The sequence below is a fragment of the Andrographis paniculata genome, unplaced genomic scaffold (genome assembly GCF_009805555.1).
Source record: "Andrographis paniculata isolate CXL003 unplaced genomic scaffold, ASM980555v1 Contig69END, whole genome shotgun sequence".
In the NCBI taxonomy this organism is placed as follows: domain Eukaryota; kingdom Viridiplantae; phylum Streptophyta; class Magnoliopsida; order Lamiales; family Acanthaceae; genus Andrographis; species Andrographis paniculata.
Window position 1 is genome coordinate 4,788,971 of NW_026137605.1, and position 17,393 is coordinate 4,806,363.

The 17,393-nt window shown below is 34.0% G+C and overlaps 1 protein-coding gene across 1 annotated transcript; it reads right to left on the reverse strand.

Annotated features, from left to right (window-relative positions):
• Nucleotides 1-2,502: 2,502 nt before the first annotated feature.
• LOC127263716 (villin-4-like) lies at nt 2,503-12,411 on the reverse strand. The gene is made up of 25 exons (XM_051292892.1): nt 11,599-12,411; nt 11,075-11,418; nt 9,781-9,872; nt 9,449-9,548; nt 8,961-9,029; nt 8,644-8,880; nt 8,386-8,563; nt 8,176-8,305; nt 7,918-8,080; nt 7,682-7,829; nt 7,472-7,572; nt 6,961-7,116; nt 6,311-6,379; nt 6,142-6,210; nt 5,877-6,014; nt 5,628-5,756; nt 5,277-5,424; nt 5,123-5,133; nt 4,870-5,010; nt 4,624-4,749; nt 4,480-4,545; nt 3,935-4,265; nt 3,657-3,859; nt 3,427-3,578; nt 2,503-2,917 (listed from the first exon to the last, which is right to left on the reverse strand). Exons 3-24 carry the CDS (start codon nt 9,834-9,836, stop codon nt 3,465-3,467), a joined length of 2,883 nt encoding a protein of 960 aa, XP_051148849.1. The 5' UTR covers nt 9,837-9,872; nt 11,075-11,418; nt 11,599-12,411; the 3' UTR covers nt 2,503-2,917; nt 3,427-3,464.
• Nucleotides 12,412-17,393: the final 4,982 nt, after the last annotated feature.

Below are 17,393 nucleotides of genomic sequence, written 5' to 3' on the forward strand. Positions count from 1 at the left end.
AAGTGTTCGAAAATAATAATTGGACCTAAACCTAAGACATATTTTGCAAGCTTTCCTTAAATATATTAATGGCAATTTTATTTAAACGTTGTTCATTATTATTATTATTTTAAATACATTCAAAATAATAATTAATGATGTCCCAACAAAAAAAAAAATAGTGTGTTCTTTTAGTTAAAATCTTTTCACATATTTTTCAAAAAAAACAATAATATATCATGCATATTCATTTTATATTATCAAAACTCGTTCCTAACTATTATAGAGCTCGGGAAAAAATAAAAAATAAAAAACGAGCCTTAATAATTTTTATTAATGTAATTATAGAAAATGTTAAATTTAAATTTAATAATAAAATTATTTTTATATATCAAAATATTAAAAAAAAAAAAACGAGCCTTAATAATTTTTATTAATGTAATTATAGAAAATGTTAAATTTAAATTTAATAATAAAATTATTTTTATATACCAAAATATTAAAATAAAAAGAGTGTATTTGTTAATATTTTTAGTTGAAAATATATTTTTTTTATGCTAAATACGACTAAACATATCAATAATATAAAAAATACTAATATTTTTGTTGAAATGTTAATTTTTATTTTTATTTTTTTGAGTTGATAGAATATACTTATAATATATATAGTGTGATCATATATGCATATATTGTATTTTATGATAATATTAATTTTAAAGTATGTCAAAATAATTTATTAAAAATTATTTAAATTAAATAAAAATAATTTTCGTGTTCGAAAATATTTTTGTGTATTTTAAAAATAATAAAAAATTTAAATTAAAAATTGTTTAATTTGAATAATAATAAAAATATAAATTAAATTTTTAAAAAAACAGTATAATTATTTAATATTATAAAATACACCGTCTTTTAAAATTAAATAAATATAATATTAAATATACATAGATAATAAAATAAAAGTAACAAAAATATATAAAATATAATTCATTATGATAACTTTACTAAATTCCATATCTCACAATAAAAATAAAAAAATTATAAATATTAAACACACTAAAATACAAATAAATACATAAGTAAAAAATTAATTAAAATTAAAATAATTTATTTAAAAATAGATATAAAATTTATTTATTTATTTTAAAACATTAAATATAGTTTCAAACAAATTTATAATACTATATTGTCAGGACGGGGTCTGATATTACCTATACAATTTCTTATAACTCGTATACAAAAAATATTTTCAAATTATTTTACAAAACAAACACACCCAAAATAAATAATAATGAATTGAATGCGGGTTCAAGAATATCATTGTACAAATTTTTGTTCACTTATTAACTTATTTTTCTGTGACACGATTTTTCATAAATATTTTAAAATTATATAATAAGTATATATTAATATTGTTAATCGTGATTTGGATTTAGCGATCTACCAAGCCAAAAAGGTTGTTTCAATTGACAGAGTTTATTTTGGATTTATCCTAATTAATAACAAATGGCTTAGGTTTAAGGTGTTTTTTGGATGCTTATAAATAGATAGCTATACTTCCTATGATTATAGTGTTATTTATTTGCTTTCTTTTTCGTTTTCTTGTAACAAATGATATCAGAGCCATATTTGATTAATTGAAAATGTCTTCGTATAAGTTTGATTTAGAGAAGTTTAATGGGTCGAATGACTTCACGCTCTAGAAGATCAAGATGAGGACAGTTTTGGTTCAACAGTAATGTGCGGTTGCGTTGGAAAAAAAAGGCAAGTTTCCTAAAAATACAAAGGAGGAGGTGAAGAAGGAGATTTTGGCAAAAGCTCATTCTGCGATCTTGCTGTCAATTACGGATGAGGTGTTACGGGAGATTGTAGATCAAACGATAGTTCTGGGTTATGGGATAAATTGTGTAAGAAATACCTGAACAACTCTCTCACGAACAGGCTATATCAGAAGCAACGATTCTACACCCTCCGCATGTCTGAAAGTACTCCGGTAAATCATCTTGATACCTTTAACCGTATTATTCTTGATCTTCAAATGGTTGAGATTAAAATAGATGATAAAGATCAAACTCTAATTTTACTGTATTTAGTGCCTAGTTCATATGAGAATTTTAGAGATACTATGTATATGTATATAATAGAACTACAATTTCTAATAATGATGTGAAAAATGTTGTATGTCCAAAGAATTGTGAAAAGTTTCAGGGTTCTTATTTAGGTCTATTTGGAGGTAAGGGAAGATCAGAGAGAGAGTAATAGGAATGAGATGTCGCGTTTAAAAGAAAATTCTCAAGCAAAGTTAGGTATTATCTTTGCAAGGAAAAGAGACACGTTCGAGTATTATGATTCATTATTATTATTATTATTATTATTATACAAATATTATGATTCAAAACCAAAAAACTACAAGCAGCTAAAAAATTCAAAATTTCCCATAGTAAAATAATTTTTTCGAAGTTTATTACCGAAAATTTTTCTTCTCACAAAACATCCTATCAAACAATATTTAAATACAAAAACTTAAATCAAAACCTCACAAACCAAACTCAAAAGAAACATTCGAGTCCACAAGTAGTTATTCATGTACACAAATATATCCCGTAAATTCTCAATTCAATACATAATTTAGACGATACTCAGACGTTCTAATTCTAGTCACTCTTGCTAAATAAATTGCCGGATGCAAACAAACAAAAAAGAACAGAAAGCAAAAGCAGCTTCAACCAAATATTCGACACGAAGAATAATCAAAAAAATAAAATAGCAAGCAAGCAAGCAACGGAGAGTGTGTATATGCACATGAACTTGTAAATGCATTGGGGAGATATGTACTTACATTGCAGCATCAGCAGCAGCATACTGGGAGCAGCAGCAGCTAAAAATGCACTGGCACTGTCCCGTCCATCCCTATGATCACTCGGGAAATAGTCTCTCACTGCAAAAAGAATATCTTTATGCATCAATGCTGAAAATGAGTCGCAAAATGGCATATTTAATCAATAAAAGAAACTTATTTCTACCATTAGAACACTATTATGAAATCCACAATTAATATCATGTCTAGAAGAGAAAAGATAGTGTTTCTTTAAGGCTATGATCTCTATTATTTATACTAAAAAAATTCACTGGAAACATCACTCTGCATTTATTTATATCATATTAAATACTACTTCCAATTCAAATTTTTAAACAAACACTAAAATCAAAAAACTTAAAATCGATATTACCCTTTTCAAAGGGCATATTCACAAGTAAACCTTCAATTAGATAATTTTTAGTCCAGTGGTTAATAAGAAAATTCATCACAAAAACTCTTCGCATAACCAATGAGGCCAAAGAAGGAAGAAAAGAGTGGCAGTCAAATTAAAACTGAAAATAAACTTCTTGCAGGCAGAAACACATTTTAACCCAAAATTTTGATATTTGTCTTGTAAGTAAACTTACTTTCGGATGCTGAGAAGAATAGGGTTCCTCAAAAAGACTTAGAATAATTTAAGGGCCATCTTGAGCTTGTTTTGCTTCCACTTGGGTAACTTGTAGAAAGCATCCATGGCCATACCAAATTTCTCTTTAAATTCGACCGAGGAGAGGTAAGTCTGAAGAACAAGCAAAATAAAGTTTTAGTATCAAAGGAACGAAAAAGAAAACTATGCCTTTGACTCTATTACACATACCTCTCGCTTCGTCACATCAATATCTGTAATAGGATCGGTTGATGTTGTCTTAAGAAGCTCATACGGATATATAGGACGCCCTTCATCACTTTCGACTTTGTTCTCCTTCACGTCTTCCTTGGTGATCTCTGGCTTAGGTTTTTCAACTGAGTTTTGCTTAAGCATTGTTGGAGGAGGTTTTGATTTGGGCAGCTCAGGGCTCACTTTAAGAAAAATGGGAGATTTTGATGAGTATCTCGATAAAAGGAGTTGATTGAAGAAAGGTTGAGAATTTATACCTTTGGGAGAACGCGGGATGAGTACTTGCCGAGCAGGCGGTGGCTGTTGCTCAAAAGTTGAACTTAGTGCTGCTATAGCTGCAGATTTTGCAGCCAGTTTTCCGGAATCGGGTGTTACGGATTTTGGATACACTTTTGTGACCATCGGAGGAGGAGTCGACAGGTTCCTTGCGTTGGGTTTCTCAAAATTTGCAGCAAGTGCATTGAACTGAGGGGACCTGCCTCTAACACGAACCCTGTCTGGGCTGAAAGACATGCTTCTCGTACGTTGGGATTTATCGGGAACTGCAGATCTTCCCGTGTGCGTGGTGGGTGATCTCCTTTTTGGTTTCTGTTGTAACAAACACATAAGACGCATATAGAATAATATTGTCCAAGAAATAAATATAGCTACAACAGATGCGGCTCTCAATATATACTTATAGGTGAAACGATAGAACACTAAATGCATCTCCTCCCACGAGCTTGCCTCTTTATCAAATTTTCTTAAAAATATAAAAGCTTCTGATAAAAGAATGCACAGACCAATAGCTAAAAGTTCTTACATCAATTGCCGGGGCACGCCCATTTTTAATCATTGCAATTTTTCTTTGGAAAGAGTTTCCACGCATCTGTAACCGAACAAGTTACTTGAGTAGAGTGTATAGCTCGGTATATCAAGGAGAAGGATGTAGAATGGTGGAACTTACTGCAGATTTCGATGAGTCCCATGAGAAGAAACGAGTGAAATACATTGGCTCACTCCCTTCCATAACCACGTATACCGGAGCTTTGTCAGATAGTTTCTCGTGAAGAAAATCTTGCTCCAAAAATTTCTGTCCGAAAGCAAAAAATACATGAGATTAGTCGCATCAAGTGATCAAACTACTCACACACCATGAATTAAATTGAAACAATCTTCAAAACTAAAATAAGAAATTTAGTTGAAAACAAACCTCTCCAATATTTAAAGCATTCATCTTATTCTTGGCGTCCACCTGTTGTCCAACCCAAACATATATGTCCGAATGGCAATCAAGAATGTATATGTCTTCCGTCATTAGATCATCTTGATCAAAATTGTATATTTCCATCACCTGCGATAGAAATTTCGTTTCACTTCAAAGAGTCCATGAAAGGATAAAAACAGAGAGATATTCGACGATTAGTTGTCCTTGGATAATTCGAAGATGTTAGAGATATACAGACCTTGATGTCTCCTGAAAGCCAAGTTGAATTGGAGCCATAGTAGATACGCAGTCAAATCAACAAAAAGAGTCAGATGATTTTGAAAAATGAATTGAACACGAGAAAAATAAAAACAGAACACACACACAGACATAATGATAAGATGATTCCGTACCCTGTGACAATGTGCAGGAGAATAGATGGGGATCACTCTCGGGATTTCCAGCAATTTTCTTGCTCGGGTACTCAGATTTCCCACCCAACATGTCCCAAAACCGCTCAAATTCAGCACCTTCTTTCAGCAGTTTAGGTTGCACATTTGGCTGCAATTACAAAATGTGATGAGCAAAGGTGCTATAGAAATATCCACCAACAATTTATGCAATAATGTTCAATTGTCTATAGTTCATTCTTTTTATTCAAGCACGAGTTGAGAAATAAATGAAAGAATGATATTTAAGCCAAAAACATAACCAGTTATGCCAAACTCACAATGAGAGAAAATATCCATAAATTCACACCATACCTTTAGAAGATCAAGCTGCCTTTCAGCAAGTTCCTGGGCTTCAGGCGATGTTAGAATTCCTGACCAGGTAAACACAGAGGGCCCGTTGTGTAGTATGTAAGAGTAGGAGGAATTCAATGATGAAGCCACCTGAACCATTAAACGTGTCCATAAGCCCTCAGCAGCATAGACCAAAATATATAGGGATGCTAAGACATATTCAGAGTTTATTCAATAAGACTAAATGAAACAAAATGGGACATGTCTTACCGGTTCAACTTGAATTGCTTGCATATTTTCCGGCCCACTTCCCTGGACTCGAAATAGTGCAAGTCCTTCTTCTGTATAAGTTTCATTTGGAAGTCCATGCTCGGTAATATAGTTTTTGTAGCCCTTACTGAGACCACCCTGGCAACATCAAAGCAAAATTATTTCATGCCCAATATATACAAAAAATATAAATATATATATATATATATATATAAGACTTGCATGAAAATGGAATTGTTTTGAGAATAACAGTAGGGTTCCAAACCTTAAATACAATGAAGCACTGAAAAATGGCAAAGAACTGAATTGGCTCGTGCCCGTCATGGATTCGGACCTGGTACATAGTGCCAAATGGAAATCAAAATGTTGAAACAAACAAAAAGGTGAAATTTTGATGGACACATAAAGCATAAGAGAGTAACCAAGTAGCGTGCCTGAGTTGGCGTGAACTTCATAGACTCAACCATCTTACTCGCCAGTGAGGTTGCTGTTACCTTGTCTTCCTATTGAGCGCAATTAATAGAAATCAATATAGACTCATATATGCATTTAACATCCAAACCAAAATCACATAATGTTGTGTTTTTTACCTGGCCACATTTCATTGATTTCTTATGAGTACTTGATAAAGGATTTTCATGAATGTGTGGAGTGATGCTCAGATTTTATACCTTCAAGTTTTTTCTTTTATCACTAAAAGAGAACATGACCACTACAACAATATCATAATCATAGACGAATTGCTTTAGAGTGTTTGCCTATGACTCATTTGAGTTTTGTACAAACAGGTGCATCATATAAGTTTCTTTTGCGATTAAATTTATACAAGCTCCTAACTTTCAAAACTGTATGCCTTTAACTTTCTTAGTACATAACTCGTTCGTCATGTCTAGAATCTGCATGAGAAGATTTCGTTTAGTATTCAGTGTTTACGTCTAACGAGATGTAATTGCAACACACCTTTCTTTTCGTGGCAGCATATTCATATTATTCATTATTACAACTTCAAAATTGCCTAAAACTTTTCAGAAGTGAGAAAACCTATGAGTCTATTATATAGGCTTATACAAAAACACGAGTTTACCTCAACACTTTGCTTTCCCAGCCATGTCCCTATAAGGTGCTCATCCTTGTAGTCTCCAGGATATGAATATTGAAATATATAGCTATCGCCACTGTAGAATCTATATTGATCAGAACCCGTAAGACGAGTCTTCTGTTGACCATCCACACGCCAGACCTAATCATATTGACCAGCAAGAGGAAAATTCAGTAGAAGAGCAAGAAAAACCTGTAATCAATTACATGCCTGATTCTATAGCACAAGGGACAAGTCATAAGCAACCAAGTTACTCAGAGGGAGACTTTCTAAAACACCCCCCGCTTTATATCTTACATTTTGATTTTGTTCGACTACCTAATAGACTTTGTTGCAGCATCTCCTTCGACAGAAATTATATGTGAATGTGTGAATCTACTTTCTCGAGAATCTTTAGTAAGATAAACATAACACAAAGAAAAATGAAAAAGGAGAAGAAGAAGAATTTCAAAAACACTACAAATCGAAAACACCCTGACGAGCATTTGCACATCACCTGTAAATCTCCTGTACAGTCTATGTGTGGCTGAGGTTCTTCTGTAGGAGTTTCTGCTTTCAGAAGTCCCTTTACGTTAAATCCTTGGCGTTTTAGAAGTGCTAAAAAGTATTAACAGGAAGTAATAAGACATCCACAAAAAGGTAGGAATGTTTGCCGTTAATAAACTATTTTGAATGTCAGCACTAGTCAGCTACACATGTAACTTACATGCAACTTTTCCTCGACCATCCTCAGTCACAGCTACATTACTGGATTGAGGCCATGATTCAAACTTTGAACGAAATGTCTGTGTTTCAAAACCTTCAATCACACGGATTACATGAGATTTGGATCTATCAAGGTTGCGTAACAATTCCTGCAAATGATATGAACTATAACTTAATAAACAATCATCTGGGTACAAAATTTAGAAGAAAAAATTGAATGGACTCAGCTAGCCTTACGTCAACAGCACCAACTGCAGATTTTCTCCCAGTAAGAGAAGTGCTTCTGCCCATCCAAAGAAAGACTTCTGTCCCACAATCGAGAACATAGCATCTGTGTGTGTCTAATGACTCCCTTGTCAAAGAATCAGCCTGAACTGGAACAGTCTCTCCTTTCTCAACACTTGAACATTAGAGACAATTGTTTATCAGAACCTAAACTTTGGAATTCCATGGTTCCTCCATGCCAAAAATAATAGTGGAGCAAAAAGAACATACTAGTAAAGCTTAGAAGGAACGTCTGTACTCTTGGGTTCTTCAGTCGACGATTTTCTTGGAAGTGGAGCAAAACCACCGAAGAAGGTCCAAAATTCTCCAGTGTCAGCATCAGCCATTAATTTTCCATCTTCTGCACTTGAAAGAGAAGACAGCCATTGAGATCTAACATTAGTTATCAGCATTCAAAAATCCAATGAAGGGAATATTTACCAATAGCAGCTATTTCACATTTTCCATCGTGATATGTATCTTTAATGTATTGAACAACTTCCAAGGCTTTAGCCCTCTCTTGAATGGATGAGTTGGACCCATTGAACTGGAAAATTTTGGACTTTGTATCGAGAATAAAAACATCATCATGATTGAGAGTGGAACGAGCAAAAGGCACCTATGTAACCATTCAATGAGAGTATCACCCCGCCTGTAATAAGAACAACATCACCATGTGTTCATAAGGTACAAGCTTACCTCTTTCACACGAACAACATGCTTTCCTTTACATACATACAAACGAGTTTGGTGCTCTTCTTCCTCGACGTGCTTGAATCCAGAGGCTATTCCTCCTACTTGAGGCATTATACATGGCTTGAAATAAGAAAGAAATTTCTCCGTTTCATGGCCCTGAACTTCACGGTATTGAACAGCACGCCCACCCAATGCTGCATCTAATTCAACAGTTTTTATGGCGGCAGTTCCAGCTTCATCCTGAAAGGGACAAATTTGGTAAAGTCAGGAAATACATTGCAAAGTACCAAATAGCAAAAAGGTAACATAAATGGAGTTACCTGACTCGTGTCTTTACCAAGCCAGTAATGAATATCATGATGTAGGACACCATTTTTTAATGCAGTGGTCTGCAGAAGTGAAACTAACGGTTATGATAAATATATATGTCCAAAGGCACGAAGAATAATCTTAGGATGGATACAGAACAGTAGAGAAGATATTTCATGAAATATTCTTGCACAGGCTCAAGAAAACAACAAGAATACAGCATTGCATTAAACCCTGTCCAATATGTACAGGGTTCATAGCTTATTATCAAAAACAAGTTTGATGCATTAGAAGAAACAAGAAAATGTTGAAAGATTTACTTTTAAAATAGAAAAAGCATAGATAACAAACACACAAATACAAATGCCGAACCAATTAGGCAAATAAATATAGAGATATAGAGATGGGATGGGAGACACATCTGATTAGCTTGTTGTACTCCACACCACAACCAATGGAGAGTAATAGGATAAGTCCAGAGTGAAAAGGACAATTTTACCTTTAAAATCACATAGGAATCTCCAGTAAAAAATTTTCCACAGGCTGATTTTGGTACTGGAACAGGATTAAAATTTTCAATTCGCCATATCTCGATGCCACTAAACTATGTCAAGGAGAAAAATATACAATAATATGCACTGGCCTGATACTGATCTGTAAGAGAGGTTTAAAACAGGAGCACTAATGGGAAAATGAAAAGCATTTAATCTCTATGCACTGCTCATGCCTACCACGACTTGATTAAGAAAATCCTTGTAGAGAGTAATAAGAAAACATAGAGAATACAACTTTATAAAAATATGCAAATATTCAAATATGAAATAAGGATACGCTTTCTGCCCTGCCCCCTGGAACGCAGGATCAACATCTCTCATTGACACAGACATTTTGCTTCTGTAACTTCAATAAAACCAAATTTTCACCTGAAAATAAAATTTACAATAATGTGATAATGGAATCTGCCTGTATAATTACAAAGGCATAATCAGTAGGACAAAGATGAAATAATCAATGTGATTTGTCACATCCCATCCACTAAAGTGAATAAACCCTAAAAGTAGTGGAATCAAAGACACTTGAGACATCGAAGCAGTCAATCTAAAGAATATTTATCTCAATATATCAGCGACCTTACTACACTAAAGCCTGATTAAATCCATTAAAAAAGGACCGAAGAAGGCAATTATTTATGGTAGAAGTATCAAGAAAATGCATAGAAAGGGGAGAAAATTGCAGCACTCACTAATAGTGTTTCTTTTTAGGAGTAGGTTATGGCCGAAAATGAACTCTTAGAACCTGTAATAACCAATGGCACATTCTTTTTAGAAAATCTCTATAGCTCCAACTCAGATCAAATCTTCCCGCTAACAAGAGTATTTCCTTCCTCATCATATTAAACACAAAATCTCAGAAGAATGAAACAAGAACTTCTAAGCAGCACAATCTATATAGTATAAGCCCGACACAGAACATCTCGATCACGTAATATTTACTCAAAGATACTACTTTTTCAGCCATGCCAAATACAAGAAACATCATTGAAGATCGATTTCTTGCTTAACCCCATAATCTAAATTCATATAGACTTTCCAAAAGGACGCAAAACAATGTGGGGTGCAACAGAAATATATCTTCAGATCCAATATGACAAGGTTCCAGAGATAATTCAAAAGCCCATTTCCGGACTGTATTTAATTAAAAAAAAAAGAACAACTTTATCACACATTTTTTCTCATTCATCAATGCTCTCATCCTAAATGGGGAACTCAGCTATTCATCAGTTCATCTTAAATACATAATAACTTCACTTTTTCACATAATTTAAGAGACAGGTGCACCCACTTTAACCTCGCAATATATAATTATAGAATGCACCTACTACTTGCCAAGAATGTTAACTAATCAAACTTTTCCAAATTTACATGACCTTCACTAATCGAAGTTAGTCCCGAGTTCCTCAATATTATGAGGTAGAAACATGAAGCAATGAGCATAAACCTCATGACAACTTAATCGCAAGCTTGCTGAACCACATAGATCCATCTTAAATATGTTACCTCTACAATTAAATTGAACTTCAGACACAGTTAGATGAATTCAGGCTGCAATTGAGTTTATTAGTTACCTCAAATGCTGTGGCGAGCGCCAATGCAGGTCACAAGTTCACCAAATCAATTCAGACAACGGCTGAATTCTCAGGGTCCTCTTCTTCTTCAACCCACGATATTGATGGTGCTGCTGCCAGCCACTGATCAGGCTGCTCCTATCATCCGCTAGTCAGCTGTAGATCCAAAGTTGCAGGCCCAATCTAAACAGCCGGAACCAACCCCCGGAGCTCTGCACGTCACCAGAGGTTGCCGGAAACCCAATGCGGAGTCGTGCGCCTCCCCTTACAGGATTTCAGGCCACAACACACGGCCGCCGGCCGCAACAGAAACTCGGACTAGAGAAATCCAGCCAACTCCAAGACTGAGAAATTATAGAAATCCAAATCAGATTCAAGAATTGCCAGAAAATGTAGCACAGGAGTGCAGAAATTCAAATTGAAAATTGTTCAACAAGAAACTCAAATCTCCCCAATCACTAAAAAGTCAGGCGCAAAAATCCAAATTCGTAAATCCATCATCCAACATAGGCTAATCTAATTACCTCTCTTGGTCACTGACGAATAAATGTATCCCTCAAACAGATCCAATCCAATGACTCATCTCAAATTGACCAGGATCACGAAACCTCCCCAGATTTCCCCTAAACAGTAAATGGGAGATGTTTCTCGAGAAAAAATGGGAAAAGGGAACACTACAGAAATTCTACAGACAGAGATTTTTTCTACCGAGAAAAGTGCGTGTTTGTATGAGAGAGAGTGGAGGGAATGATGATGAGTTGCCCTGACAGGCGTGCCATTCACAAACAAGAACTAAAATAAAACGCAAGCAAAAGGAAAGAAAATCCCTTTCTCAAGAACCAACCACAACACAATGAACTGTAAAGGATCGATGTACATAATTCATAAACCCCTTAATAATTTCTGCACTTCACTGATCCCTCCCTCCAATCCCCCCAAAAAAAAGCCCTTCGGATTCGGAAACCAGCCGCAAAATTTTAAATGCGATTAAAGAAATGGAGCGAGCCGGCAGTCCGTCGAAAGCGGGGAAAAGTGGATGGGGAGAGGGCTTAGAATACAAAAGGAGAGGGTGGGTGGGCCGACCGGGAATTCAATTTTCAATTTTGGTGCTGACTTTCCGAAATGAGGGGGAATGAATGAATGAGATGGAATTGAGGGTTGGTGAAGTGCCATCATTCATGACTGACCACAAAGGGAAAAGCAGAAAGGGATTCCCCTCACCTCACCTCCCGCCCTCTCACTTGTCGTTCGTTGGCTGTTTGCTCACTGGATCGACGATGATCTGGCTAGATCCGCCATGGCTGAATTGCTGCTGCTGCTGGGGACCGCTGTGTAGAGAGAGAGGATGCCGGGACGGGACCACCCCTGGACGTTTATATTAATTATAAAAATTGTTAATGTTAATTAAGGAAAATGTGATTAATTGATTTTTAATGACTATTAAATCAAGGGTTTCTTTATTTATTTTAGTGTAATTAAACATAGGAATTAATATTTGTATTATATGTCAACAATAGGCACTGTCCGAAAATCGATTCGACCGGCAAATAGTGTCATTTTAATATGAAAGTGAAATAGATAAATCAAATGAAACGTATGTATAATGAGAAATTTATTGAAAGAATGATCAAAAATAATAAATTAATAAAAGTAGTAATCAAATAATTATTATGTCATAATTTTAACAGATGAAAAATAACATTATTAAAATGCATTTATAACATGGGGTTCAATCTAATTACTATATAATTGATAGATGAAATAATGAAAAATTATTAATAGATAAACTTTAGTTACGGGAAAAAATCAATTTTGGTCCCAATATAATCAAAATTAATTAATTTTGGTCCCAATATAATCAAAATTTATCAATTTTTGTCCCAATATAAAAAACTCATCAATTTTGGTCCCAATATAAACAATTTCAATCAATTTTGGTCTCATTATAAACAATTTTTATCAATTTTTGTCCTACCGTTAAAAAACTAACGAAAATTGCTGACGTGGACATGACGAAGGTGACGTGGCAGTTGACCTGGAAAGTACACGGCCATGTACAATTATACACGGCCATGTTGTTACATGGCCATGTATATTTCAGTGTATAATTATACATGGTCATATTGTTACACGGTCATGTTGTTACAGGGTCATGTATATTTCAGTGTATAATTATACATGGTCATGTTGTTACACGGCCATATACAATTATACACGACTATGTTGTTAAATGACCATGTATATTTCAATGTATAATTATACATGACCATGTTGTTACACGGTCATGTATAATTCTACACGGCCGTGTATCTTTCTGTTTCGGTCTAAAATTTTAATTTTTTGTTATATTTTTAATTTTTTTTTTTTTTTGAATTTAGAATAGTTAATATAGTTAAAATGGAAAATAATAATAATAATAATCATAATATAATTAAAATATATCAATTTTAGTTCAAATATAAGTATTTATCGAGTATGTTCTTTTGGAAGATTTTGTCTAAAATTATACTATTTAGCAAAAATTTCAATACATTAATTGGATATTTGTAAGAGAAATTTTTTTGCTAAATAGTAGAATTTTAGACAAAATCTTCCAAAAGAACATACTCGATAAATACTTATATTTGAACTAAAATTGATATATTTTAATTATATTATGATTATTATTATTTTGTTTTCCATTTTAACTATATTAACTATTCTAAATTAAAAAAAAAAAAATTAAAAATATAACAAAAAATTAAAATTTTAGACCGAAAAAGAAAGATACACGGCCGTGTAGAATTATACATGGCCGCGTAACAACATGGTCATGTAATTATACACTGAAATATACATGGTCATGTAACAACATGGCCGTGTATAATTGTACATGGCCGTGTAACAACATGGCCATGTATAATTATACACTGAAATATATATGGCCCTGTAACAACATGGCCGTGTATAATTGTACATGGTCGTGTATAATTGTACATGGCCGTCTAACAACATGGCCATGCATAATTATACACTGAAATATACATGGCCATGTAACAACATGGCCGTGTATAATTGTACATGGCCGTGTACTTTCCAGGTCAACTGCCACTTCACCTCCGTCGTGTCCACGTCAGAAATTTCCGTTATTTTTTTAACGGTGGGACCAAAATTGATAAAAATTGTTTATAATGGGACCAAAATTGATTAAAATTGTTTATATTGGGACCAAAATTGATGAGTTTTTTATATTGGGACCAAAATTGATAAATTTTTTTATATTGGAACCAAAATTGGTTAATTTTGATTATATTGGGACCAAAATTGATTTTAACCGTAAAAAAGAAATGTAAAATATCACTTCTCTTACCAAAAGAATTAAATTATATTGCCAAGTAAAAAGTGGTATAGCGATTGACTATTATGTTATACCCAAAATTTATTCAATGTAAATTTATTTTTAGAACTTAAAAATAAAAAATAAAAAAATAAAAAAAAACCAAAATTTATTCAATGTAAATTTATTTTTACTGTTTGGTTGTGATTTGAGTTTCAAATCACCATTATTTAGTAAATATGGTTTTTAATAAAAATATATTATTTTTTCATAAAATATTATATTAAAAATACCTCTTTCTGTTATACACGTGTGCTACGTATTAGATATGTATGATTAATTTTACCTTCTTGTTAAGATTATCTGCCTATATATATGTCTGTTAATCAAAGGAAATAAACACACTCATTTTTGCTCTGCTCGCCCTATCATTATTACTATTATATTATTATATACATATACACTAACGCACACACCCAAGATAATATATATATATATATATATATTGGCTAATCCTATAATAATATTACAACACATTATCATCACGATTATATATTTTATTTTCCGCAATGTAATATTTTATATTTTATCTGTTTATTATGTCTAACCTTGCCAAACAGGAATTTCTCCCTCTTCTCGTTTCTGGCCAAAATTATATGACATGGCCTCGCGATGTTAAAATGCATCTGGCATTAATGGGCTTAGAAAATATCATTGCCCAGGATAAAAACTCCTTGAGCCAAGATCGTGCAAAGGCCATGATCTTTTTGTGCCATCACATCGATGAGACATTGAAAATGCAGTATGTCACGCTGTAATCCTCACTTGAATTATGGGAGAGATTGAAAGAAAGATATGATCATTTGAGGTTGAATTGTTGCCAAGGGCACGAAGTGAATAGCAAAGCCTACGGCTTCAGGACTTTAAAACAGTCCAAGAATATAATTCTGTCATGTTTAAAATAACATCACAGTTGCGCCACTGTGACGAAAATATATTTGAATCTGATATGATGGAGAAAACTTTCTCCACTTTTCATGCCTCTAACATGGTTTTGCAGCAGCAGTATCGCGAAAGAGGCTTCCAGAAATATTTGAGCTGATCACCTGTCTTGTGCTGGCCGAACAAAATAATGATTTGCTGTTGAAAAATCACGAATCTGGGCTGATAGGTGCAAATGCATTTCCAAAGGCAAATGCAATACAACCGGCAAATCCGGTGCGTGGCCGTGGGCAAATCAGAAATCAAAGAATTGATCGCGATCGAAATTAGAATCGCGAACGGAGCCGGGCAAACGCATAAAGTCACAATAATTATCAAAACAGGCCCCGATATGTGCCAAATCGGCGTTATAATGATAGAAGGTCGTACAGACCTCAATAGAGGTTCAACACCGGGAGAAACAGAAACAATGACGAGGAATGCACCTAGTGTGGAATCAAAGGACATTGGGCCCATGTTTGTCGCACAGCCAGTCATTTGGCTTAACTGTATCGGACCTCAAAAGAAAGGCAGGGAAGAGTTGCTGCCGAAACAAACCACGTTGCCCACGATAACACATTTGACGATGTGATGAATGAAAATATCACGCACCTGGATGCCGATGATCTGCTTGACATAGCTGATAATGTTAAATGATAAAATGTTGTTGTATCTCTTTTGTTATTTTGATATTTTATGCCCCCCTTTTTGTATTACCCCTATAATATAAGTCTATTTTGATTACGTTACTAATACATGTCTTTTATTATTTTTACTTTCTTGCAAAGATATGGATGCCAAATATTTTGGAACCGATGACAACATTTGCCTTATCGACAGTGCTACGATTCACAGCATTTTGAAAAATAAATGTTATTTCTCCCACCTGAATATGGGAAAGACCACTATTATTACTATCAGTGGTGCATAAAAAATGATTGAAGGCTCAGGAAAAGCTACTGTATTTCTCCCAAAATGGACAAAAATGGCAATTGAAAATGCCTTGTTCTCGAGCAAAGCTCGAAGGAATTTACTGAGCTTCAATGATATTCGGAAAAATGGGTATCACATTGAAATATTAAATTAGGCAGAAAATGAGTATCTTCTGATTACTCAGATTGTGAATGGCAAAAGAATTGTGAAAGAAAAATTGCGATCATTTTCTTCCGGCTTATATTACTCAAAAATCAGTGCCATTGAAATATATCACCTAGTAGACCAAATGGCTACTAGCGAATTTAAAACTTGGCATGATCGACTTGGGCATCCTGACAATATAATGCTGAGGCGAATTGTTGACAATTCAAATGGCCACTCATTGAAAAAGAAAAATATTTTGAGTCCGAATGAATTTGCTTATGCTGTCTGTTTCCAAGGGAAGTTAATAATCAGACCATTTTCAACAAATGTTGGATTTGAATCCCTAACTTTTCTGGAAAGAATTCAGGGTGATATTTGTGGACCAAAAGATCCACCGTATGGACCCTTCAAGTATTTTATGGTACTAATTGACGCGTCAACGCGATGGTCACACGTATGTCTGTTATCTACTCGCAATCTAGCTTTTACTAAACTACTTGCACAAATAATTAAATTGCGAGCACAATTTCCAGATTACCCGATAAAGAAAATACGTCTAGTTAATGCTGGAGAGTATTCATCACATACATTTGATGATTACTGCATGTCAATTGGGATTACTGTGGAACATCTTGTTCCCCATGTACATACGTAAAATGGTCTCGCTGAATCCATTATCAAAAGATTGCAATTAATTGCCAGACCATTATTAATGAGGTCTAAACTTCCCGTATCATGTTGGGGACATGCTATATTGCATGCAGCAGCCCTCGTGAAAATAAGGCCGACCAGTTATCATTGTTATTCCCCCACTCAATTGGTTTCTGAAAAAATACCAAATATATCTCACCTGCGAATATTTGGATGTGCTGTTTATGTTCCAATTGCGCCACCTCAACGCACAAAAATGGGACCTCAAAGAAGGTTGGGTATATATGTCGG